Raw genomic sequence first — 27,300 nt, forward strand, 5'->3', positions numbered from 1 at the left:
TTCAGCAGGAGGTAGGACGCGTTCACCCATCCTCCTCCTTCTCCTCTTACTTTGCAGGAAGCTCGCGGAGAAGCGGCCTTTTCTCGCGCTGTAGCCCACGTGGCTTTCCCGGCGCCTCTCCGGTGCCGAATTCTGGGCTGGTCAGGTCGGTATGGATGAGACAGAGAATAGTGCGCGCGAGGGGACGAGCAGCGGGAGCTGCTGTTGTTGCCCGCTTCTCGAAGGGAAGGCTGGCGCTTCTTTGCTCATTCCCCCTGGTGGGCGGGTCCCCTTCTTGCCTTTCCGCCAGACCTGCTTGCTGTCTGATCGAGCGATATTTTCTACGAGGGCCTTCCACGCTTCCTGCCAGTTCAAGCCGGGGTCTTGAAGTGGGCATGATTGGGGCTTCCTGGAACGCCCGTGGCTTTGAGAGAGCTGGGAAGCTACGAAGCTGGCGGTTCAAATTGGGGGCGGGAAGGCGGGCTGCCAGTTGGCACGAAACTCTGTTCTTTCTGGTAAACGTGGGTACATATTGTTGGGAGAAAAACAGCTTTTGGTGGTTTGGGAGAGGGGGAACGAAAGAGACTTTTGCAAAAAGAACCTTGGTGGTTTCTGCAGATCCTAGGGGCAATGGGGCCTGTAGGATGGAAGGCAGTGTGGCTCCAAAAAGGATCTTCCAGATTTTACTATCCCCCCCCCCCCCAGTCTTTTGGGGTGTAGACTATTATAAGAAATAACTTGGATTTCCATTAAAAGCTATACCATTGCTGTGATTATGGTACAGGGATAAGCCCAGGTGTTGCTTCTCTTGATACTCAGATTCAGACTCTGTTCCATGAGCTTGTTGTATAACCCTTAACAAGCATGCTGGCTTGATTGAAAATGGGACAAATTGCATGCGTCAGAAAAAAGTATATACATCTTTATGGGGATACGAAAAATATAATGAATATTCTGATGCATTTATTAGATCATTTCAAAATAGCATACAAGTTCAGGCAAGATGATCAACAAGCAGGGGAAAAAGGAAAGCGGCTGTTTACCTAGTCGTACCTGAACGTAGCTGCAGTCAGAGTGCCTTTCTTCACTTCTGGATTAAAGCCCTAGCCACTTCTCCTTGAACTGGCACAAAACAATTTTATCTCCATTGCAAACCCTGCCCTGCCTCTGTTGCATCTGTTCTGAGACATTGCTAGACAGTGGTTGTCTGATCTGTGTAAGTGCCATAATTGGTTTTCGTTTCTGGTTTTACTGCTGAATCCCTTCAGCATGTCACCAGCCAGTGGGGCAGCATGAATGGGGTGGATCTGGCTTCCTTATCCTGCATCCCATATGGCATCTTCTACTGTGAAATAAACAAATTGGAAAAAAGGGCAACAAAAGCCCCAGGAGGAAGGATGCCATGGTTATACAACTAGTTAGGTCCTGTACAGTGGGACTCCTGAAACTGAATAAGCACTGGGAACCACGTGATATTTGGGGGGGGGGATTTGTGGGGAGATGGCTGAAACTGACAAATACAGGAAACTGGTAAATAAGGAACAAACACTGAGTTCAGCATTATTGTTATTTTCGAGAACCTGCCGCGAAGAAAATGAATGTTGCATCTAAAAGTAAAGATCCCGGTGATGCCATTTCAGATACTGTTAATATGGAATTGTGTTAATGTATCCTGCCTTCTTCCCCAGATTAAACAGAGAGCGTCTGCTGCCTTCTCTGATGCCTTGTTGGAAGCCTAGGAAGCAAGGCTTCCTGGTGTCAAATTCAGGGAGACAGGAGGCGACAGGTAGAGAAGCCACTCAGGAACAGTATGCTGGTGGAGATAGAAATGGCTGGGGTGGAGGTTGGCTATGACCAGAGGAGAGAGAATGTGCTCATGCTTCCAAGTGTTCCTCAGTGCACCTCTGGTCTCTCAGCAGCAGGTCATCTGACTTTCCCCAAGATAATGGATGTCAAAGCATTATAATTTACACACCTTGAATTTATGGTAGTTAGATACCCACCCACCATATATATACAATTATAAACACGCACTCCTGTTCTTTGGTCTCTACATTGGTAGAATTCTAGGGCAAATTAAAAGTACTGGTTATTACCTATAAAGCCCTTTATAACATGGCTTTGTGCTGTATCAAAGACCACTTCTCCCAGAATGATTTTGCCTGTCCTATTAGGTAATCTAGGAGAGAGCATGTTGATGGTCCTGTCCCCTGGGTAAGTGAGGGAGTCATGGACCAGAAAGCAGGCCTTCTCTGTGCTAGTTCAAGGCTTGGGAGGTGCACTGGCCATCTTGTTACTGACCTTTCCCAAGGCGCTCAAAACACTTTTGAAGCTTTGCGTTACTGCCCCGTTTCTTCTTTTACACGCTTGTATGCTTGAGTTTTATGATGTTTTCTGAATGTTTTTTTTTAATGTTTCTCTACACTGCCTAGATTCTGATGGTAGGAGCAGTGTAATAGTAGTGATAATGATAATAAAAAAATAAAAAATATATCTTATTCTGCACTGGCTATGCTTCCTGATCCTAAGCAAGTTTGCACAGAAATAAAATCCACTTGTTTCAGTACATCATCCTATGACATCGTACCTACATGGAAAATTAAGTCTGAATGTATTTTGACTAAATATGTATAGAATCAGGTTGTTTGTTTCTTTGTTTCTTGCGTAGGGTCATGCCCAAGAAAGGAGGGAGACGAGCTAGAACAGAGAAGGAACCGGGTTTGCCATGCAAGCAAGCAAAAACAGAAGCAGTCAGTCCTTTGCTTTGGAAGTATGACAACCCAGAGAGCTTATTTGAGAGTTTGATTGCTCCTATCAAAGAAGACGAATTTTTCAGAGTATATTGGGAGCAGAAGCCACTGCTGCTTCAGAGAGATGACCCCTCTGTGGCATCTTACTATCAGTCTCTCTTTCAGTTAACTGACTTGAAAGACCTAGTCAAACAAGGCTTGTATTATGGGAAAGACATCAATATATGTAGATGTGTGAATGGTAAAAAGCTTATTTTTAATAAAGACAGAAAAGTCGTCTACGCACAACTGAAGAAAGATTTTGATCAGAAAAAGGCTACAATACAATTTCACCAGCCACAGAGATTTAAGGTAATGTAGAACAACTGTTTGTGTTTTGTGGCTGCTTTTGCACTTCTCATCTTTGACCCAGAACTGCTAGTAATGAATTTAGGAAGAAAACCTTTACATTGTGTGTGTCTGCCCTCTGCTTCAGGTTAATATTAAACTGAACAAAAACCCACAGATTACTTAATTTTTCTATTTAGCATTAGTATTTAGCATTTCTATGTTTAGTATTTAGTATTTCTATTTTTTAGTTTTTCTATTTTGTATTTTTTAGTATTAAATATATAGTTACTGTTTATATTATATGATAGAAATTTATTGCTGAGACCATAATTTCACATTACAGGTAGTCCTCGGGTTGTAATGGCAATTGGGGCTGGGATTGCCATTGCTAAGCGATTGGTTGTAAAGTGTGACTTCACGTGACGGCATCGCTTAGTGATGGCAACCCTGGTTGCCATCATTACCCCAAGATGTGTGGGTTAAGTGGAAGCAGCGGGAGTCCAAGGTAAGGAGTGGGGGGGTGCCATGGGGGGTGGGGGAGGCCCTGGAAGGCCTGACTCAGGCTGTATGTGCGTTCAGGGAGGCTGGGGGAAGAAGGCCATGATGCTGTGCGAGCACAGGGAGGCCAAGGAATGAGGGCTCAGCGCTGCAAAAGCGCATGAGGCTGGGGGGACTTAACCAGAGTGACTTAGCACTTCCCCAATGACTTTGCTTGTGGGAAGCCAGCCGGGAAGGTTGCAAATGGTGAACATGTGACCATGGGGTGCTGCAACTGTCATAAGTGCAAGCCGGTTGCCAAGCACCCAAATCGCGATCATGTGACTGTGGGGGTGGTGTGACAGCCAGAACTTTGAGGACCAGTCATAAGTATCACTTGTTCAGCGCTGTCACAACTTTGAACAGTCGCTGAATGAATGGTCGGTAAGCGAGGACTACCTGTGATTACTTATTGAACTATAATGTATTTCTATACATATTTTGAAAAAAATCTTTAGAAATATACAGTATATTCAGTGTCTAGATTTGGTTGAGAATTAAGTCTGCCTCTGCCAAGTGTATTTTTCTTAAAATTACAGTCAGTGTATTACTATGCATTTTTTATGCAAGTGTTTTCTTTTGAAATAACTTTTCTTTTGACACAATATTTCTGCATAATGGTATTTCATGTAAACTTGGCTTTATACACTTTTGGAAAATGTTGCAATGTCTACTTAAGGCTATTAGTTATGAGAGCTAAGACAACTCACCTGGTGTTTGTGGGGTATCAGAGGGGAAAAATACAGGTTTCTGAGGTGTATTCTGAGCATGCCAGGAGGGGCTAAAGAACTGTGAGATCCAAAGTTCCATTTTCCCCTTGAAACTCTTCCGTAAAGGAAAAATAATTACGCTGGCATGATTTCTCCATTAGTTGGAGCCTATGGTTATTAAGCTCGACTGGACTTAATGTCAAGGGAAACCTTTACCTTCACTATGGTTATTAAAAGCAAAACCAGAAGACACATGCACTAATACACACCAGGAAGGAGAAAAGAAAAAAATGAACTGACGGTCCTTTTTCCCTATTGTTTTAAGCCCAGCAAGCTTTTACTTTGTCTTCAAATCTTTTCATATCCAGTAAGAGTTTCGCTGTGTAAATTTATAAAAATTATCTTGTTAGAAGTCTTCTTCGAAGAGGCAATACAGAGTATCAGTCTTGCAGGAAATTTGGAATTTTCAAAAACTTTAATGCAGAGGTGATATCAACACTTTTTATGAATGAACTTATTTGAGTTTTGGGAGAAATTAATTGCATCTAAAGAATTGGTTAAATATAGGATTATTAAATTAGAATGGATTCTCTTCTATATAAAGCCCTAATTTATTTCCAGGAGAGCTGATGTAGCTATGGTGTCATTGTTCCAATCCTTGGGATCCACCGTGTAATACGGTTTGGAGTGGTCCTCTCCATTGTGCCCAGCCACTTAAATTTTCTTCCTTCCTATTCCAAAGGCATTCAACAATCTGTAGCTATTATCTGATTTTATTGGAATGATTTTCTGCTCAACCTTTTCTCACTTAAGTATTCTTGCTTATACAGGTCTTAGGTTTTCCTCAAATATGCTGATACCTCCACTTGTTTGTCAGTAGCCTCCTGATGATGAGGACATTCCTTTTTTCACCACTCTCCTTTTCTTTTCCTTCCTAACCCAAATGGAATTACATTGAGAATTGCAGGTTGCCCAACACTTGTTGGGATAAGTTTAAGTGGCAGAAGAGTTTTGTACTGCCAGTATCCTGAAAACTACCTACATAGAAGTTAACTAAAGAAAATAAATTTTACTATTTTTGCTTTAGTCTTCCCTTGTTTGAACATCAGCTTGTCTCAGTTAACATAGCATCTATAGGTATTAGTGAGTTTTACTCTAGCATCACTTTTTCCTGAGGGATACACAATTTTTGTCTCATGCAGATCTTACCATATTTGCAGTAATAGAATGCAACATTGATATCGATATGGATTAGGATGACAAAAGATAATTGTTTTGCCATTGTTAAAGTTGTTTCTTCCTGCCTGTCCTATTTTGTGTTAAAATAAGGATGAACTTTGGAGGATCCAAGAGAAACTGGAATGCTACTTTGGCTCCTTGGTTGGATCTAATGTTTACATTACTCCTCCTGGATCCCAAGGCCTGCCTCCACACTATGATGATGTTGAGGTAAAGAGACCCTTAATTGCCTGTGGATTTTCTCCTCTCAAGTATTTTCAAGAACAGACAACTTTTGGAAAGTTGTCACATATATCTGTGGACTGTAAACTATGGAAGTTGTATAGTAGTAAATTAATGATACTCATGATGAACTCACTGTTGTAATGGATGCTGAGTGTGTGTTTACAAGTGCATTTTGCTTTAAATGAAAGATTCTTGCTGTCTTTGTATTAAAGTTTGTTTGTGTCTATGGAACTTAGCTGCCACAAACGTGTATTCTTTAGAAAGAATAGATAAAGATACAAAGAATTGTAGAGTGTTTTGATGCTTGTTGACTTGTGGCGCTCCTAGGTGTTTATCTTACAACTTGAAGGAGAGAAGCACTGGCGGCTCTACCGCCCAACTGTTAATCTAGCTCAAGAATACAATGCTGAACCCGAAGAGAGAATTGGAACTCCAACTCATGATTTCATATTAAAGGTAACTTATGTTAAATCTCTTTGTATTCCTAAGCCATAAAAAGAGGATAGACTTGATTTGATGTTTTGAGAATAGATTTGTGCTCATGTAACAGCACATTCCATTAACTGTCCTTTCTCCTTCCCCTTTCTCCTTCCCCTGCCACATCTGCTCAGAGGATCTCCTAATTTCAAATATAAATTGGGGGATGTACAAGGGATGTAAAAAAGGAAAGAAGAATCTATTCTGTGTGTGCAATAGAGTTAAGATGTAGAATCTGGAAGTGCTTTTATTACAGTGCAGCTCTGCATGAAATGAGAACCTGTGACATGGCAAAAATATATATTCAGTGTTTGTTATTGACAGTAGCTAGGCAAAAATAGCAACTTAGCCTTAAGCAATTACAGTTCCTGTTGTAACCACCATGCTTGCATTTCCTTCCAGCCAGGAGACTTGTTGTATTTTCCAAGAGGAACAATTCATCAAGCTGACACTCCTCTTGGGATATCTCATTCTACCCATATTACCATTAGCACATACCAGAACAAGTAAGCATCTTGTATTATATATCTAGTATAATTTTAACAATGATTTCACACTGAAAATTGTTGGCATGTTGATGCTGCAGTCGTATGAAAAAGTTTAGGCACCCCTGGTCTAACTGTATGTCTCAATGAATCCCTAAGTGAAAAGAAGCTGACCTTTACATGATACAAAATTAAATACAATTTATTTCTGCAAATTTGAACGCATATTTACTCTTTATATGCAGTTGCTTACAGATTCAAAATAAGGAAACAGTGAAAAAGGCAAATGCAGAATTTTAAACAAGCTTTCAGTCAATTTTTATAAGCCTTCCTCTGGTAGAAGTAATAGCTGAAATATTTCTATAGGCATCTAAGAGTCTTTCTATTGTTGCTTTTGGAATTTTTATCCCACTATTGTAGAACTCTTCTAGCTCAGAGATATTCCTAGATCTCCTTGCATGCTGTGCATGTTGGAGATCTCCCATTGCTCATCAGTAGTGTTAAATTTTGGGAACTGTGAAAGCAGTTCTGAAACCTTTAACTTGTCTTTTGAGTAAGTACTTTGTGGTTGATTTAGGGTTATGTTTTGGATTGTTGTCTTTTGAAATAGCCAGCTCTTTTCCGCTTCATTTTTTTCACTGATTGGGATTGAGCCACAGGTTCAATATCATCCCTTCTCCAAAACACGTTATCTCGTATACTCCAAGCACACAGGTAACACTGAATCCTCACTGATGTCAATGGGACTTCTCGGAAAATAGGTTAAGTTGTGTATATGAAGTTCTGAACTTCACTATTTCGGCCAGGTTTCATGTACACTTTACTCTCAACAAGAAACATTTCTGTAGATTGTCAGTACCTTATTTGTTCTTAATAACTTTGATTTCTTTTGTGCATGCCAGCTCTTGGAGAGATTTCTTACTGGATGTGGTTCCTGGACTTCTTTTGGATGTAGCAAAAGAAGATGCTGAGTTTCGAAAGAATATTCCAAGGCAATTGTTGATGGTAAAGCTGCGGGGCTAAAGGAAAAATAATTTGTTTGTCTGCTCCCAGAAGCAAAGTTTGTAGCCACCGTGCTAACTATTAACTGTAACTCTCTTTAATCACCACTAAGAGTTCCATAACGTTATTTTTGGAAGAACTATGAGCTTTGGTTCTTTGCAAAAGATCTTACACAATTGTTTTTTTTTAAACGCCCTATTTGTGAAAACAGTACATTCATGAGTTCTCCACATTTCTAATGTGTGGATTTTTTCATGCAGCTTTGTCAGTTTATGGTAGGGTCATAGAACAGTAAGGACAGTTATGTTCAAAATGTGTTTCTTATAAAAATTTAAAACTTAAAAATAAATCATACAAAACTGAATTTGAAACGTGCACTTTCATTTTCTTAATATATTATGTTCTCAGATCTATGTAGCTGGCTCAATCTTGTTCTACAAAAGTGACTTCAATATAAAGCATTCCCAAATGGCCTTGCTCCTTCCATAAATGTCATTCAGGTTGTTAGCAAGTTATTCTTCTCTTTTTGTTTAGCGAATGGATTTATCCGATTCATCCAAGCAGTTAAGCAGCTTCCTGAAACGCCTTGAAGGCCATTTGGAAAACGGGAGGAAACTGAGATCAACCTATATGAAAAAAGATTTTATTACGAGCAGATTGCCTCCTTTTATTGAAACTAATTTTGATTTTCTAACTCCAGGTGACATTTAAATTTCCTATGGGTATATTTTGCAAAAAATAGGAGGACAACTTTTATTGTAGTCATAATCACAAAATACTTATAACCAGTTACATGGTTTATAATGCAAAAATTCATACTTACAGAGACAACACAGTTGCTACATTAAAAAAAAATTCTTTTCCATGTTTCAGTTTATATTTATTAAGGGGATTTTTGGAAGATTGCAGTAGCAACATCTTGTGTCTCTGGATGTTAATACTACTCATCTGGGTAGATACTTGAGGAAGCCAGTATCAACTTTTGTAGTAGCTGTAGCTGCTTTTCTTAGTTGAGTGTGATAAGCAGTTAAGGTTGCCTAATAGCTTTTCTCTTCCAAGTAATGTGGCTGTTCGTTCTTTTTTAGATGGAGCACTACCAAAAGGAGACAGCATAATCAGGTTAAAATTTAAAGACTACACACTGATTGCAATAGAGCCAGAACAAGACCTTTTGGTGAGTACAGAGGAGGAGGGCAGACTGAAACTTGTTTTTCCACTAGGCTGTCTGTGTTATATTGGCAGTGTGCTGTTCTTAGCTTGCATAGCTGAACTGAGCTGTGTAATTGTATTATAGTAATACTGTTCCTTTGTTCCATAAATAGAAGGTGCTAGCATTTTAGAAGGTTAAAAGGCTATACAGTGTAAATGGGCTGGTCTTAGGTCAGAAATGTCACTAAATTTGTAAAAAGAAAAATACTGAGCATAGTGAAGTATCCCCACAAATAATAAATGAAATTTATTTATTCATCTAGCCATGAAGGGAAGGAATGATCATATACAAAAACGCCTTTACGTTGTGTGCTAGCTGGCTAATATATAAAAAACATGTTTCTTTCTCATGGTTTTCCAGAATGATTCAGTCAAAGAAATGGTTTTTGTTTACCACTGCTTAAAGAATAAGAGGCAGATCCATATGATGGGGGATGAGAATATGAATCAGGAAGAAATAGCAGAGGTTGGTTTTATTTCTGTTCAGCAGGAATAAAATAGTGCTACAGTTCATATTTTACTATTTTTAAATCCTAAATATTTCTGCTCAAATGGCATTGTTTCCTACATTTTCTCCTCTACACTTGTCCATAGCATATATGTCTTTTTCCATGCTACTGCTTTCCTTCATTTATGAAATGATTCCTCTTGATTCATAATCTCTTGTAGGTAAATGTTGTGGTCCATATATGCACCTTCTTTAAGTTATCTGTGAATACATGTTTTCAGGAAGACTACTTAAATTTTGTTTATATATTTTGATTTACATGGCCACCTCTCTCGCCAGAGTGATTCTGGGAGACGAAGAGAACTTAAAATTGGAAGAACAATAAAAATAAGTATAAAACGCAATGTATAGTTACAGATAAAAAGAAATGACAGCCAAGAATAGAAACCTCAAAGTAACCACCCAGGCCTCACTAAGCTTAGCATTAGGGTTAGGGTAAGATTTTATATATACATCAGTGTACATGCATACATCAATGTTTGCTGATTAGCTTATATACTATAGCCACTCTTGTTTGATTGGAAAGTTTTATTGTCAAATTCCTGGTCACCAATGAAATATTCTCAGTAGCCTTGGACACTCATTTTTTTCTTAGTTGAAATGGGAAAACATCATATGCTACCCAGTGACCTTTGGCATATGGGCAAGGTAAACATAATAAATGAAGTTATCAGAATAAAGTTAGAAGGTTATTTTTCAATTAACACACTCTTGTTTTTGTAAAGTGGCTGTCTTGCTCCTACAAGCTGTACAGTGAATGTTTTCTCCTACTGTGCATTTTTTTTAAGGTACAGTCTTGGTTTGCATTAGAACTGAGGTAATATACATCCAGATAATGCAAATTTGAGTTGTATAAATAGTTTCAGTTGGGAAAGGAATTTAGCTTCTTTTCATCTGGCTGTTAAAATTTTATTTTTCACACAACCCCTTGCCTTTTAAGGGTGGAAACTTAAAGTGACTTAAAATAGCAAAAAACAAAACAAAAAAAGCCCCAAACCCCAGGTGAACAATTTCTCATAAACATGCTATTATATCATCATTTTGCCTTAAAACTCAGCAAGCATATTACACATTTTCTCCTCATTTGGAACATTTTTCTAGAATTATAGTAGATCTATGATTGCACATTGTATGCTAAGCCATAATGTGGTTTGATTGATTTTGATTTAGTATGCTGTGTGGATTTAGTAGCTTGATTTATGGCTTAATGCAGTTTGTGATCCCAGTCAGTTGTGGCTTTGTCTTCAAACCATTATTTAGAAAATTATGGTTTAATGTGCTCTGTGGACAACATACATATCATATAGTTCACTTCCACTGTTGTGGTTTTATAAATTTTGTGTGTCATCTTGGTATATCACTTGACTTCCTACAATAATTATATGCAGGATGAGCCTTAGCCTAGTGGAACACTAGTTATATCAACAATTGTGTATACAGACTTGCAACAAATTATTCCTTAGATTAACAGTTGCTCCATGCTGACATATTCTATGAATTAAGTTTATACATACCTAAAATTTAGTTTTATTTGATTTCTTAACAAGCTTTTTTCTTCTTCTTCAAGAAGACTCATGGATTACGATTTCCTCTTTCTCACATGGATGCACTGAAACAATTATGGAACTGTGATACTGTTTGCGTTGAGGACCTTAATCTTGGTTCAGAAGCAGAAAAAGAGAACTTAGTGATATCACTGTGGAGTGAATGCCTTATTGAAGTAATTTAAAGGTTCTCATCACAGTTAAGGAACCTCCTATGTTCTGTATTTGTGTAGAATGGTCTATGAATTTAAGCCACCTTAATGAACAAGGACTTGACAACCAACCAAAGCATATTACACAGAAATTATTCATAAAAGGCTCTCATACGAAGTTCTTAGGCATTTAGTAAGGTTGTGAAACAGATTCTTTCCAGAATGCCAGATAGTTATGAATTGAGGCATGAAAACATGTGAACCTGAAATATGAGCAGGATGCTGCCTGATTTCTTAATGTGTAAAGTAAGAACACACTGAAGTGATGGGGTCAGTGATGACGGCTTCTCTGTACAAAAGGTTGCTTATTTGTGCTACTGAATTTTGCTTCCTAAAGTGCCATCTGAAATTGTGAATAGTAGTGTGTTGAATAAAGCGAGGACATTAATATAAAAATCTTGCAGTGCAATACATTTCCTTAAATGAAGAAAATTCTGTAACTTGTGCAACACAGTTTCATGTACACGAATAGCAATGAGGCATCATATTGCCAGCCATGTAAGCTCATGAGCAAGAGAATGAAAACTGACTCTTTTGTTTCTTTTCCTACCTAGCCCAGATATTAGTGTGGGATAAGTGGTGTGTTTGATTGCTCCTCCATTGTGTGGAAAGCCTCTTTACATTGAATATTCTCTACTCTTGCAATTTTGAATCTGTACATATATTTTAGTCTAAAGTCCCAAGCCACCAATACCTTATCCTTTTTTCTTTTCAATATGTAGATTACCTTAGTGACAGAGTAAAGTTGGTTTGAAAAATACCATACAACTGGCATAGATAATTACTTATACACTCCATATATAAAATCATTTTAGGGCAAAGTTTGTTAACTGGCATCATGATCCTTTTTTTTAAATTTTAGTAAGTGATCTTTATAAAAAGCTTCTTGCACTTTAGCACAGTACAAAGTGAGAAAATTTTCTTCAAAGTTCTGTGTAGCAGTACCAATATAGTACTTCATAAAACCTTAGGACTTGTCCCTGGCGGAGCTGGGGGTGTTGACTGACAGCAAGTTCCGGCGTGGGCTGGTCCATGAAGTCACGAAGAGTCAGAAGCGACGAAACGAATAAACAACAAAACCTTAGGATGGTTTAGCTCTATTATAAATATAGGGCATGTACATGTAAAGATTCACAGAGGCCTTTTTAAATCATGGTGGCTCTTACTCCTTGTTGCTTACCTAAGAATCAACAGTGAATAATGCTGCATTGAAACTGTTATCCTCCTTTATAACCAGAACCCAACTAGATTGACTGGACTGTATCTTGAAGATGTACTACAGTAAGGCTTTGGTTCTTTCAAAGCTAATTTTATGATAATCTCTTCAATAGACATCACTTCACCGTAAGGCTATAATCCTTAGCACACTGAGAAAAAAGCCCAATTAAATACCGTTTACTTTCATAGTCTGCATAGGACTTTGTTAAGAGTACAATCTTGCAATATTCTCAGAAGTAACACACTGCATTTATCTAGTCTTCCTTAGAATTATGTTTAGGATTACAGTCTTGTGTAGTAATTTGAGGATCAAGAAAGTAGGCATAGGATTGCAACTGTAGCTATAACACTGATGAATTGGATGATCTTACAGAAGCCGAGTAAGGATAACAGCTGGAAAGAACACTTTATTTAAAAGGTGTGTTATTAAATATATTTGTCACTTATTTTCAGTATACATACAAATCCATGTATTAAATATGTGCTCTAGATTAAAATATCAAGACTTTAGTTACATAAAAATATAAATGCAAGAAGTAAATACATGATTTATTTTACAATATAAAGTGCTATAAGGATGTAGTCCACACAGCTAAGCAGCATGGGACCTCATACTTTCCCTGGCTATATAAATATCAAGGTTTACTTTAGGATCTGGAACTTGACAGCTGCTTTTATCGGTAGGGCCTGTTGCAAACAGCTTCTGACTAGGAGGTAGAGACCCGGGGGAGTCTGTCATAAAAATCAACATATGTTGCAACCACTGCCTATGGTTCTTATATCTCCAGAATCCATCTATAGCTGCAGGTGTAATGAATCTGAGTTGTGGAAAAAAGCCCTTATATATTTTTGTGTCAATAATGTCACATCTTCATATAAAAATACACATTTTCTAATGTTTCACTTTTTAAAAACAAACAATTGAGAAGTCTTGCATCTTCTGATTTTAGCTAATCTTGATCCCATTCATTTCCAAAAATACTTTTACAATATGGTTACACCAATTTACAATACTGAATGTAAGTGCGCACATCCAAATTGGGAAACTATATAATCTAGTTTCTAAGTGCAGATGCTTACCTTGTTTCAGAACATGTTCTACTGAAAAAGTAATGTTTCCTAGTGAAACAACTAATACTGCATAGATATGAGTGTCTTTAAAAATGGTCATACTAAATTCAGTCCCTATGCTCACGTGCCTGCAGGACTTGAATAACTGAATATTTGGACTATTCCAATATATTGTTTTGAACTGGGGCTAACAGATGCAAGAAACACTATTTGGCCGTGACACTGAGAACTAGTATTTTAAATCACATCTAAATTGTGTGAAACAATCCTATTGATGATGCAGTGACGGAAAGCAGAAAAGCTGAGGATGAAAAAAAGAAGAGAAACCCTAATCTGAATTCCACTTTGACTAGGTTTCTTTTACTAGATGTGGTGGATATTTTGAAGCTCATATATAAAGGAAGGATTTTTTAAAAAAATGTATAGATAAAATTGTATAATAAATGATTGTATATAATGTTTTCTAAATTTGTAGGTGAACAATCTGGTATATTTCTTGCTGTTACACAGAACTTTATGATATTAGTGAAAAGATTTACCAATTCAGATGACTATAAATTTAAGCAACAGTCACAATTGTCAAATGAAAAACCATCAGGACCAGATATACATCAAATGAGACATCTATTTCCCAACTTTTTCTTATTTTTATTTTTTGTTTGAAAGCAACTGTAGGGCCTTCATCAATTTTCCAGAAGAAGCAGTCCTGGGGGAGTAGGTGTTATATCATCTCTTGCTCCAGTGTAGAATTTGTAGAATTCCTGAATCCACACCAAGAAAACAAGGGCTTTGCCTGTGTAAATTTGATTTAATTTGGGAAAATGCTAGGCAAAGAGTTAAACACACATCACCAACTCCTTAGCCAATTTTGGCTATTCATAAAAATAAATGATAGAAGATAAATTACAGACCACTTAAAGTTTTTGGCCTTTTACTTTGTTGTTTCTAACATGTGCCTGTAACTCTGCTTTCATTAGAATTATATAGAATCTATTGCATTGGAATACAGACTGAATTGACAAGTAATTCTATTCATTCTTTTAACCAATGTAGAGTTACTCTACCAAAGTATAGTATAAACTTACAATATTTCAGTGCATTACAGTTCTGTGAAGACATAATCTCTATAAAGTTGCATTTTCAGTTTTGGTTGGCAAACACTCAAAACCTGTCAAGAAAGTTTGACATAAATTATCCTACAATAATTACAATACTATTGAAAGTAGGTAATTTGGTTAACATTAAATAAGCTGTTTTGGATTCCCTGGTTGGCTGACTTGGACAGATCTCTAACATACACCAGTGCTGTGTGTCTTCAGTAGTTTGTTCAACAGTGCTTTCATTTTAATGTATATTTCAAATTGCTTAATGTTAGGAGGATCCACTCATAATATTTCAAAGTCCCATTTCTGTGTACATTCACTGATGTTAACTTGATTTACAATAATGTGGTTCCTGTCATAGTAATCTCCTCCTGTAAGAAAAGTTTGAGAAAGATTAGGTTACCTACTTTGTTCTATAAAATATATACCTTAAAAATGTTACAAGATTATCATTTCTAGGATTGTTTTTCAACAACAACAACAACAACAACAACAATAATAATAATAATAATAATAAATTTAGTTCAGAAACAGGAGGGTAGGAAAGAGGGATCAGTTAACCAGAGCAGAACTTCAGGATTTGAATGACACAGTTTTTGTTTTTGCATCATTCTTTCTCTACTTTTCTAAGTTGCATTGAGTATCTTCTCACTCTGACAAGTAGCTGATGCAAAGTTTCCTTTATAAATGCAATTATCTTGAAATTGCAAGTCTATTTGGATAGGTTAAGATGATATATTATGAAGCACTAGCCAACCGAAGTTCATGTTCACATGTAAATTTAGAACTGAATATTGAAATGAATTACCCATCCCCCCAAATGAATTAAAAACTGCACATCTAATTCAGTCAATACTTCAATTTTTTTTTCTCTAATCAAAGCAGAAAATGATCACTTTTGCAAAATAGACTATCCAGGAATAATATTCAAACCATTTTTCCAAAAGGGAGGGCTTCACAAATAAACAATGCAATTGTGTAAAATCAAATACATATTCCAACTATTGTTGGTATTTGGATAGCAAAGTAGTATTATTTTATCTGGTCATGTAATTGGTAAGATGGGTCAGTATTCAAATGCCTATTCTGGAAGCAGATGGCGAACTCTGCAGTATATAAATTATTTTCGAGAACTCAGTCTTTACCTAAAACTATTTTAAAAGTTAGGTTAATCGAAAGGTAAATCTGTAGCCAAAACCATAATTATATGTATGCTAGTACCTTTGATGTCAAGAACAAGTTGATCACTGAGATAGGATGTGATGGTTCCATCCTTATTGAATGTCCATTTCTGTCTTGCTTTCCCATGTTCTGCCCACAGTGCAACTTTTGCCCCAGGTATATCCCTGCCTCCAATGACATCAAGGCAAGCATCATTGACCTAGATGAGTAGGATAAAAAAAAATAGGATTTGCTTACTGCCTTAATGGGCTTAATTATGTATACAATTCTGTATACATATACCTACTGAATAATACAATAAAATGTAGCTTCCTGTTAAGGAAATAGTAGTTCTAAAACCAATTGTTGAGTTCAGTTGAGATCTGCATATGTGAGCCTGACTGGAATAAATTGTAGGGGTGATTCAGAAATATCATCTGTATTTTTATTCTTTTCTTATCTAATTTGTTTCTTTTATTCTGTTTTTACATATGGTATTATTGCTGTTTTGTTTTATATCCTGTACTTTGATATGGCCTAAGGGCTAATCAATAATAAACTATACTATACCAAATGTTGGGGTTAGGTATGCTATATAGGCAGTGATCTACATTTGAATAGTTGTATTAAGGTTATCTGGCCTTGCCATAAATTAAAAAAATTGTTACTTTCAGAAACACAATTTCCCCTTCTCCATACTCCATTTATATGGCAATCTACAATAAGGGCAATAATTTTAGACAGAACTGTTAAATAGTTTTGTGAAAGGATGTTCTTTCTATTTGTGGAGCAGTAATGTTGGACAGACATTTGATTTTTTTTACATAAATACAAAAAAATCCTATTGTAATTTTTGTTTAAGAGAGGCTAAACACATTCTGAGTTCCTAATAATTTGCCTAATTTATCTTTGGGGCCAGTGGAATTTTTGTGCATAGTAGAACTAATTCCAGATATTAAGACAGCCGCTGTAGTGTATTGGCTAAAGTGCTGGACTAAGAGTGGAGACATCAGGTTCAAGTCTACTTTTGGGCCTGTCAATCACAGCAAAACCTGTCTCACAGAGTAGTTGCAAGGAAACACTAGAGGACAGTGAGCTATGTATTTTGCCTTGGGGTCCAGGAGGATAATAGATCTAACAAAGAAATATTCCTGGAATATAAAGTAAACACATGTAGTAAGTTCTTGAAATTTCTTCAAACCTGCCTTCACATGCTGGTAGGGAATTATAGATGAACAAATTCTCATTTTGCAAAATAAATCAAACCAACATTTTAGAAAAGTTCCTAACCTAGAAATATATCCATTATAGTGACTATCACATTCAGAATGGATATTTCTGAACTCTGAAAAGTCAAATAATTTGCTATTCCATGAAAGCTATTATAAACTCTCTCTGAGGGGCTCTTTCATTTGCTTTTAAAATATGACCTATTTTTATCCTAAAGAACTTGCAGTTAAAAGCCACACTTGTTATACAGATTGTAAATGCAATGAAACATGGGTTTAAAACATGCACTAGGTAAGAATCTAGTAGATGAGGATGAGCTGAAAAATGATTAATTACCCTGCTTTTACTTAAATTTGTCTGCTGTAAATTATAGCCTTTCCCCCTATTTCTACAGCAGAAGAGGCTTGTATACAGTAAGACATTGCAATTTCAATGTTTGTGAGATGGGCAGCTATATAAATCTGAAAAATAAATAAATAAACTACCTTGGACTTGATGAGTCCACAACTGTAATGCCAGATCTGAGTATTCTTGCCATTTTGTGGGAACAAACATACTGATGTAGCTCTCCCATCCATTAAACTGCCAGCAACTGTCAAATACTTTTCTTGGGATCTGTTCTTTATTCTGAAATACACTGCTGGCTGAAATAGAAAAGCATAATTAACTCATACTTCATGGAGAAGCATAAATCCATATGATAAAACCCATATAAACAGAACCTTTTCCTCTGATAGCAGATAATATTCAAACTTCATTTAGATGAGCTAGTGAGGTGCAGAGGTTAAAGTACTGGATTAGTACCAGTGTTTCAGTGGCATTTGAGCCAGAAAGCCAGGCTCCATGACTGTTAGGAATTGTTTATGAATTAATTCTGAAACTTTTTCTGAATTTTCTGAAGAAAAATTACCAAATTGAGTATAATAAGTGATATTTGTGGTTAAACTATTTTGCTGGCTTAAACCTGAAATTATGGTGTCCTACTACAATATTTGTGAGGCAGATACCACACTCTGGTTGTTAAACATCAATCAGTCTCTGCTTTAGTGTAGTCTTTGCTTAATTGTAGTACTATTTCCTAAACAATAGCAGGGAAGAACAACACTGAAGCATTTTCCCTTTGATTTCATGCTGCCAAGTGTATGTAAAGTGCTAGCGTGAGGCCCTGTAGATAGATTTCTGTGTGTATTTCTAGCCTTAAGATGGCAAGAACTCACATTACCAATTTTCAGTGGTTTTGATCTGAGAACCTCAAATTGCCTATTTTGGCCTTAAGAAAAAGAACCACCTTTACTATAGTACCTGCTTTATGGGACGAAGAGAGCCAATTGCTTTCCATCCACTAAACTGAGTCCAGTTTGAAATCTTGCTTGATTCAAGAAGAAACTGTTTTCCTAAGAAATTGCAACCTTCATATGCAATCCACCTGTTTCAAAATGGAACATACATTAAGTACAGTATGCTAAGAGTTCTAGAAAACACAAAACCACCTGAACATTATAGCCTATGCCCACATTCTATACAGTGCATTCTAGATGGGCTGAAACTTCAAAATCTGGGCATACATTAAAGTCTAACATATCTGGAGGGCACCAAGTTGTGGAAAATTCATGATTTCAGTTATAATGAAATGAGAAAAGATAAATCTGTACCATAGCAAAGATTCATACAGAATGTAAAAGTATTACCCTTTGTGATGATTGCCTTAATCCAAATAAAACTCTCAGACTCAAAATCACAATTCAGGTTCTGGGTTTATTTAGAAAAGAGTGCAAACAGGTAAAAAGCTGAGAATGAGAAAAGCGCACCTAAACTCAAACTAAATATCATTGTACAAACATCAGCCCACCCCCTCCTTCGCATACAGTACAACCCCACATTCCCAGGTGCTCCTAATGAGCTCTGCTGATCAACGGGTAAAAAGACCTTGACATTTAAGAGATAGCCGAAACACATTCCTCCCTGGCACAGTCCATCACGTCTCATGTACAAAGCTCTCAGCAGCACCCTCCCAGCCAGCACACATATCAGCACCTTGGCAAGTAAACCGTTACGATGCAGAAACACCGCAACGGTGAACATGACATACCGCCCCCCCCCAAAAAAAACGAATCATCAAGCAGAGGGCTTGGAAGGATAGGCAACATGAAAAGCACGTAGTAAATCAGGAGCCAGAACATCGCGTGCAGCAACCCATTCAGGATGGGGAAAGTGCTTCCAGCGGACCAGGTACTGAAGAGATCACCGAAGCCTGCGAGAGTCAGCACCTCCTTAACCTCGAAGTGTTGCTGCCTATCAATCATGACCGGTGGAGGGGGAGGCGGGCGGGGATGCCAGCGAGATGACTCCTGAGCAGGCTTGAGCAAGCTGCAGTGAAAAACAGGATGCAACCGCTTCAAATTATGAGGCAAATCCAAACGAACAGTGACAGGATTGAGCACCGCAGTAATAGGGAAAGGTCCAATAAACTTAGGAGCCAGCTTCTTAGAGGGCTGAGGAGACTTTATAAACTTCGTAGAAAGATAGACCAAATCCACCACTTGAAAAGCGGGCTGCTGGCGGCGGTGCTTATCAGCGTGCAGCTTATAGGCTGCTTGAGCCTCTTGAAGAGCGGTCTGAATAACGGGCCAGGAATCAGCGAGCTTAGAGCCCCAATCACAAGCGGCAACAGCCGGAGCGGGAGGTTGGGGAAATTCCAGAATGGGAACAAAATCCCTACCAGAGACAATGCGAAAAGGTGTTTGCCCAGTGCTTTGGTGAACGGCATTATTGTAAGCAACCTCAGCGAAAGGGAGCAAGTCAAGCCAATCATCCTGATGGTAGTTTATGTACGAGCGAAGAAATTGCTCCAAAGTGGCATTAAGGACCTCAGTAGATCCGTCCGTCTGGGGATGCCAAGAGGTCGACAACACCTGCTCAGTGCCAATTAGCTTCAAAAAAACCCGCCAAAACTTCGAGGTAAATTGTGTGCCCCTATCGGTCACCAAACGAGAGGGGCAGCTGTGCGGGTGGTACACGTGTACCAAGAAAAGCTTAGCCACCTGTTGCACTGAGGGAATGGAAGTGCAGGGAATAAAATGAGCCTGCTTAGAAAAATAGTCCTTGACCACCCAAATGACAGTCTTCTTTTGACTGGGGGGTAGGTCCACAATAAAATCCATGGAGATCACATCCCAAGGGTGAGAAGGGTCAGCCACAGGCTGTAGGAGCCCCTGCGGTTTACCAGCAGAATGCTTGGACATAGCGCAGACAGGGCAGGAAGCCACATAGGCTTTGACATCCTTCCGGAGGGTGGGCCACCAGAATTGTCTCCGGACTAAATGGAGGGACTTGAGAAAACCAAAATGACCAGCCTGCTTACTGTCATGAGAACGGGCCAATATAGCAGAACGTTGAGAGTCAGGCACATACAAACGTCCCCCAACCCAGGCGACGTCATGCTCAATGGACACCTTGTCAGGATTAGCAAGAAGCCAGGGGTCAGACCACAACGCAGAAACAAAAGCAGAGTGCAATCCACCCGACAATGGAGGTGGCTTGCGAACTAGAGGGCAGAGCGGTGGAACCGGAGACGAAGGAGACGACGGCTGGCCCCGAGTGCTGCTATGCGTGACAGCCACTAGACCCAATTGTGGCCCCAAGAGGACAGTGCCAATTACATCGGAAACCGGGCCCTCGTCTTGCGGCAATCTGGAAAGGGCATCAGCCAAAAAGTTCTTTTTCCCTGGGATAAATTTAAGTTGGAAATTAAAATGGCTGAAAAATTGAGCCTAACGAATTTGCTTTGGGCTGAGGCGTCTGGGTGTACGGAGTGCTTCGAGGTTGCGGTGATCCATCCAAACCTCGAAAGGGGAAGAAGTCTCCAAGGCAGCTTTAACAGCAAAAGCCTCCTTCTCCCAAACATGCCAGCGCCCCTCCGTTTCAGAAAACGTTCAAGAAAGATAGGCACAAGGCTTCAAAAGCCCAGCAGAATCTTTTTGCAACAAAATAGCTCCAATAGAAAAATCAGAGGCATCAACCTGAACAACGAACGGAAGGTCCGGGTCAGGGTGGGAGAGGATGGGCTCTTCAGTAAAAAGAGCCTTCAACCATCAAAAGCAGCCTGACATGCAGGAGTCCAATTGAGCACGGCCTCTGGGTTCTTAACCTTGCGAGTTTCCCCCACCCCCTTAGTACGCAACAAATCAGTTAGGAGCAGGGCAATTTCAGCGAACCCCCTGACAAAGGATCTGTAAAAATTGGCGAACCCCAGGAAACTTTGAAGTTGGCGCCGGGTTCGGGGTCGCTCCCAATTAAGCACTGCTTGAACTTTAACAGGATCCATTTCAATGCCCTTATCCGAAATCCTGTAACCAAGGTAATCCAAGCGAGACTTATGGAACTCACATTTAGAAAGTTTAGCATAAAACTTGGCATTCCTAAGCTTAGTGAGAACTTGTTTAAGAAGTCGTTCGTGTTCTGCCAAAGACTTAGTATAAATGAGGACATCGTCTAAATACACCAAAACCCCTTTAAACAAGTGGTCATGCAAAACTTCATTGATCAGCTGCATGAAAACCCCCAGAGCCCCTGCCAGACCAAAAGGGAGAACCTTATACTGGAAAGAACCCAATGGGCAATTAAAAGCCGTCTTCCATTCATCCCCCTCCCGAATGTGAATGCGATAGTAAGCTTCGCGGAGGTCCAACTTTGAGAAAACTCTGCCAGTGGACAGATGTGCAAGCATGTCCTTGACGAGAGGCAGAGGGTACTTGTTGGAGAGTGAGGCGGAATTTAACCCGCGGTAGTCTGTGCAAAGTCTGAGGGTGCCATCCTTCTTCTCCAGGAACAAGATGGGAGCCCCAACCGGCGAGTTAGCCGGCTCAATGAAGCCGCGAGCTAGGTTTTTATCAATGAACTCCCGCAAGGCGGTAAGTTCTTTCTTAGTCATGGGGTAAATCTTCAGCTTTGGCAAGGGGACGTCAGGAAGAAGTTCAATGGAACAGTCCGTCTTGCGATGGGGGGGGGTAATTGGTCGGCCTCCTCCTCCCCAAAAACATCAGCAAAGTCTGAATACGTAGTCGGTAGACCCTCTAAGTGGGATGGGGAAGCTAGAGAATCAACAATCTCTGCTTGCCCCGCCGTCATAGGCATGGAACGTCCCAGGAGAGGAGTTTGATAGAAGCCATCCTCAAAGGTAATGGAGCGGGACCTCCAGTTGTTGTAGGGATTATGAGAGGTGAACCATGGAATCCCTAACACCACTAAAGGATTTCCCACTGGGGTGACGATGAAGTGAAGGAGTTCGAAGTGGGACCCCATACGCAAAGCGACTTCCCCAGTAAACTGGGTGGCAGCCCCCCCCCCCCACCGTGGAGCCATCAAGCTGCTGAAAAAGCAGCGGCTTTGGAAGAGGGAAGCAGGGCAAATCCAATGCCTTGACTAAGTCAGGATGGATTAAACATCTGGAACAGCCCGAGTCTAGTAAAGCCCAGACCTCGACGGACTTGGATTGAAATCCCAATTCAATTTTGACAGCGAGGATAGGGCAATCAGCAGTCACCATGTTGCAATTGCGCCCGGATTCAACCACCTGCCCCGCGGCGCCGGTTAAGGCAGGTGGAAAGCGTTTTCCGCCGGCTGGTCGAAAGCAGTTAAATCGTCTCCTGGAGTGTAGACATCATCATCGTCTGCAGTCGCCAGTGCCGCCGTCAATCTGCGAGGAGGGTTGAGTGGTTTCTTGGTTGTCTTTTGTGGCACTTTGGACGGACGATCCAGTGCCTTAGCCTTGGGGCAGTCGACGGCGCGGTGACCCGGTTTTCTACATGTGATGCATTGTCCTCGGACAAAGCGGCGTTTTTCTGTATCCCATCTAGAGGTTGATGGTAGAAATGGTGCTTGGGTAGTGATGGCAGGCTTGTCTTCTTTGGTGGCCATCATAAAGGTGTGCTGGGCATGTTCAGCTTTACCAGCGAGGCAAATCCAGTCATGTAAAGAGTTCGGATTGTCTCGCCCAAGCGCCCAGCGCAAGACTTCGCGATTGAGGCCATCCTTAAATCGATCAATCAAGGTGGCCTCGGACCATTCAGGAACTCTACCTGCCAAAACCTTGAATTCAAGACCATAATCAGCAACAGGCTTTTCCCCTTGTACTAGTTCTTTAAGAGTGTCCTTAGCCCTCTCTTTAGCCAAGGGATCCTCAAAATAGCACTTCAGTGCAGCCAAAAAGGCATCGAAAGTTGCCAGGGCTAGCGCTTCAATCTCCGACAGCTGGACATACCAGTCAGCCACCCTGCCCTTCAACTTCGTGGCCACTGCCGAGATCTTTTCTTCTTCAGAAGAAAAGAGGTGGCCATGCCTTCTCATGTAACTGGCGGCATTGGTGAGAAAGAAAGATAGGTTAGTGGGGTCACCATCAAACTTTACCGGGAAGTCCCGGGGAGTTCCTCCAAGCTGTGGGACCCCACCTGAAGGACGACTAGGGCCCCCCCTACGGGAGTGGATCCCCGCGGACCTGATGGAAAGTCTCGTGGTTGGCTTCTCCTGTCAGCAGTCTGTGACGGTGAAGGCGGGAGGCTAGGCGGCCCCATTGCTCCGGGACCTCGGACGATTTTCACGAGGTCCCCAAAGGCAGCTGACATAGAGTGCAAGACGTGTTCCATCGATTCGATTTTGGATTCCAGGACCCTGATTCTGCCCAGTGTGGCGGAGTCCTCTAGCCCCAGCCCCTCAGGTAGCGGGCTCCCCGACACGTCTGGGTGCACCCCCCTCGGAGTGTCGGGCCAGCGGAGCTTCCAGGTGGAGCAGGATGTGCCAGGCCGGGGGTCCATCAGGGCATCCCACAGAAATTGTTCCTGTCCCGTCACGTCGTCCGTCGGGGGTTTCTTCGATCCAGTGGTAGAGTTAGAGTCCCCCGACTGGGGTGTGGGGTGGGTTGGGACGGGGCTCGGGTCCCTGCTTGGGAACGTCCACTCTGGAAGTTGTCCCGTTTCCTCCTCGAACTCCGTAGGATCCTTTCCCCCCTCTGCCATCGCTAGTTCCCCTTTCGCAAGAAAATTTTCTGGTAAAGAGTAGCGAGGTTGGTTTAAAGTATGATTCTCAGCTTTATGTGATGATTGCCTTAATCCAAATAAAACTTTCAGACTCAAAATCACAATTCAGGTTCTGGGTTTATTTAGAAAAGAGTGCAAACAGGTAAAAAGCTGAGAATGAGAAAAGCGCGCCTAAACTCAAACTAAATATCATCGTTACAAACATCAGCCCACCCCCTCCTTCACATACATTCCCAGGTGCTCCTAACGAGCTCTGCTGATCAACGGGTAGAAAGACCTTGACATTTAAGAGATAGCCGAAACACATTCCTCCCTGGCACAGTCCAGCACGTCTCATGTACAAGGCTCTCAGCAGCACCCTCCCAGCCAACACACGTATCAGCACCTTGGCAAGTAAACCGTTACGATGCAGAAACACCACAACAGTGAACATGACACCCTTCTAATAAGTTAGTTTTTTATTTTACTACGGTACAGCTGTTTTTCTAACAAGATTCTCTAACTTGGGTTGGGAGGAAAAAGTAGTGGCAAAGGTACAATTTAACACTGGAACTTTTCTTTCTTTTTTAATTCTGAGGAAACTCACTTAGAGAATTCTAGGTGCTAGCTTTTTTTAAATGTATCCAAAGCTTTGGCTATGGTCACAATTAGTTAAATGAGGAGTCTCATGTTACAAAAGACAAATCACTAATTCACTTAATACTTTTAAATATTTTTGGGGCAAAGGGCTTGTCTACAGCAGTATGAGATTATATACTTAGAATCAGCATACCTGTATGTTTTGTGTTGTATAGTCTCTTGTGTGAGTTAAAATATATCTTCTTATAGTATGAAGGCAGGCAGGCACTTTTTTGCACTGATTCTATAACTCGTAATTTCTTCATGGCACAATAAGAACACATAGGTTCTTCTCTATTTTACTGCTTCCAGTTAAGTTGTTAAAAAGTTTTGCGCCACAGATACTGTGGCAGTTGCAAATCTTACTGAGCATTCTTAAGATTCTTATTATCCTAAAATAAGATTGTGTACTTTCTGCTTTTCAGGTCAGTTGCTTTGATCTAAGGCTGCAATTTAACTACACATTTTTGCTTGTTCCATCTTGCTCAGAAGATGCTAGCAAAACACACAAAAACAATTCCACATTATTTTTCACTTTTATTACTTCTTAATATAGCATTGTGAAACTATCATACTTATATCTATATGCATCTTACTAATTTTGTGTGTGTCAAAAAGTTTTTTGGTCCATATAATTACATGAAGTTGCTTCTACTGGAAAGATTATCACTATAATCAAGTACTTTAAATAACACATTATTCCTGATGCAGAAAATAATTTATTCATATGAATTCCATTCATTAATAGTCATAGATCAAGTTACCTAATAAAACAAATTAGTACACAGAGCAATTTTAACAGTGTAAAACTTTTGATTTCAAAAATAATGTCTAAATTTTCACTTTAATGTGAACCAAACAGATCTGATATTGATATGTTGCAAAATAAGAAAACCTAATTTTGAAACATTGTTCTTGTTGCTTGGGTCAACAGAAGAGAAGCCTAGAATTTAAATCAAATATGAAAATCTGCTGCAATGATGGATCATATATTTTGTATAAATTTCATGAAAAGATAAATACAAAAAGGTGCACCTCAATTTAGATTGAGACCACAGAATAATTTCTTGAGTTCAAAATGATTTACATATGCATATTGCCTATATATTTGCCATACATTAAAACAATCCATTCATTAGTAAAATATTGAAGTAGTATGTTGAGAGTTGTTTTGAAAAAATAATAGAATATAAATATAAAATCTAAGTAGACAACTTTGGAAAAAAACAGACAAGAAGAGAAACAATGAGGACAAAGGAACACAAGAAAATATTGGCATGTGGGATGCAATGTAGTTTAGGAACAAGTGAAGTCTCACTAAAGTTTGGAATGCTGAGGAACTACTGATATAGTGATTGTAAAGGAGTGAGAAAATCTTGGTTAGCCTGAAACACTGCTACTATGAGGAAGTAAACTTGTCAGGGTGCAAAGGAAAAAGGAGGACTGGGTTTACCTGATTTGAAATTGTATTTTGCAGCTTGCTGTTTGGTTTGGATGAAAGAGTGGGTGCTGCTAAGAAACAGATGCCTTTTGGAGTTGGAAGGACATGACCTGAGATTTGGGTGGCATGGGTATTTGTGGTATTACAAAGTTAAGGTTAATGTGGATTTTAAAAATCATTATGTTACACATGCCATATTGAGAATATGGAATAGATACAAACCTAGGATATGCCTGAAAATATCTTTGTGGCTCTTAGGACAAGAACCATTTTATGGACAAGAAATAATAGGCAAATACAAATGGCTAACTTATCGTGAGATACTAGAATTTTGTCAAAGGGAATATAAAATAAAATCAAGAGAAGAACTGATGGTAGAGGCACATAGTTGCCAATGGTTTTCTTATTTTCTCCATAGTGAATAAAAAAACACAATTATCAGTACATTAATTTATCTTATTTTCATACTTACAGGCCACTTCTTACCCATACTGACTGAGTAAGAAAGTGAAAATCCTTATTCAGAATTGAACTGGTAGCTTCTGGCAAGTGCAGCTCTTTGCCTTCACAATTCTCCAGCGCAAAGAGGCTGATCAATGGCTCAGCAAAAACCTGGAAGAAAGAGAAAGATTGATACTATCTTGTTTAGTGCATATTTATTAAGATAGATTTTCTTCTCTAGGGCTCCTCATGTGCAATGAAGCCTTTCCTTGGTTTGAAGAGAGTTATTTAGAAAATAACTTTGGCTTCATTATATACCAATATAATAAACCAATAGACCAAAATTAGCACTAATCATGGTAGAGCATGATCAGCACCAATCTACCTACCTATTTAATGGTATTTGTCGACCTTCCTAATCAACTGGGTCTAGGCAATTTACTATAAGGGATAAGTAAAGCAACAGTGATTATAGCTGCTGATCTTGAAATGCTACAAAATGGACCTTTGTACATCTATCTTTACAGCCTTTTTAAAGTAATACAAAAATGGGACAAAGATGTGATCTGACCTATATTTTAGGAAAGCATGTAAAATATGGATATATTAAGCTTAATTTTCAATTTTTCCTGTTATATGATTATCTATCTACCTACCTACCTACCTACTTATATGCCATCTTGTTCATTGAAGTATCTCTAATCATCTGAAATGATTCAGTACATGCCAGCTCTAATTAGTTACATTGTTTAATAAAAGAAAATTGAGTAAAAATAGAA

General features: G+C 39.3%; 2 protein-coding genes across 5 annotated transcripts in view; one reads left to right on the top strand and one right to left on the bottom strand.

Annotated features, from left to right (window-relative positions):
• RIOX2 (ribosomal oxygenase 2) lies at positions 1 to 11,743 on the top strand. Of its 4 annotated transcripts, none has more exons than XM_063305535.1 (10): positions 1 to 145; positions 2,648 to 3,080; positions 5,636 to 5,755; positions 6,098 to 6,226; positions 6,650 to 6,753; positions 7,635 to 7,737; positions 8,269 to 8,434; positions 8,820 to 8,908; positions 9,305 to 9,409; positions 11,019 to 11,743. In XM_063305535.1, the coding sequence occupies exons 2-10, from the start codon at positions 2,652 to 2,654 to the stop codon at positions 11,178 to 11,180; spliced, it is 1,407 nt and encodes a 468-aa protein (XP_063161605.1). In that variant the 5' UTR covers positions 1 to 145; positions 2,648 to 2,651; the 3' UTR covers positions 11,181 to 11,743. The 4 variants fall into 4 exon arrangements, with proteins under 4 accessions (XP_063161605.1, XP_063161607.1, XP_063161608.1 ...); XM_063305537.1 differs by having other exon boundaries at positions 25 to 145; positions 11,022 to 11,743; XM_063305538.1 differs by having other exon boundaries at positions 47 to 140.
• Positions 11,744 to 13,971: 2,228 nt separating this feature from the next.
• CRYBG3 (crystallin beta-gamma domain containing 3) overlaps positions 13,972 to 27,300 on the bottom strand; it is a 44,057-nt gene continuing 30,728 nt past the window's right edge. The window contains exons 15-19 of the mRNA XM_063305539.1: positions 26,553 to 26,692; positions 18,293 to 18,416; positions 17,476 to 17,634; positions 15,821 to 15,980; positions 13,972 to 14,970 (exon numbers count right to left, since the gene is read on the bottom strand). Of these exons, the coding sequence (XP_063161609.1) occupies positions 14,882 to 14,970; positions 15,821 to 15,980; positions 17,476 to 17,634; positions 18,293 to 18,416; positions 26,553 to 26,692 (672 nt within the window). The 3' untranslated portion in view covers positions 13,972 to 14,881. The remainder of the gene's footprint in view (positions 14,971 to 15,820; positions 15,981 to 17,475; positions 17,635 to 18,292; positions 18,417 to 26,552; positions 26,693 to 27,300) is intronic.

The sequence above is a fragment of the Candoia aspera genome, chromosome 5, assembly GCF_035149785.1.
Source record: "Candoia aspera isolate rCanAsp1 chromosome 5, rCanAsp1.hap2, whole genome shotgun sequence".
Taxonomy (NCBI): domain Eukaryota; kingdom Metazoa; phylum Chordata; class Lepidosauria; order Squamata; family Boidae; genus Candoia; species Candoia aspera.

Bases quoted from the DNA above. Each gene is read 5' to 3' on its own strand.
- RIOX2 (XM_063305535.1), top strand. From the start codon at position 2,652: ATGCCCAAGAAAGGAGGGAGACGAGCTAGAACAGAGAAGGAACCGGGT. The intron at 5,756-6,097 runs GTAAAGAGACCC...TGGCGCTCCTAG, and splicing joins CACACTATGATGATGTTGAG to GTGTTTATCTTACAACTTGA. The intron at 9,410-11,018 runs GTTGGTTTTATT...TTCTTCTTCAAG, and splicing joins ATCAGGAAGAAATAGCAGAG to AAGACTCATGGATTACGATT.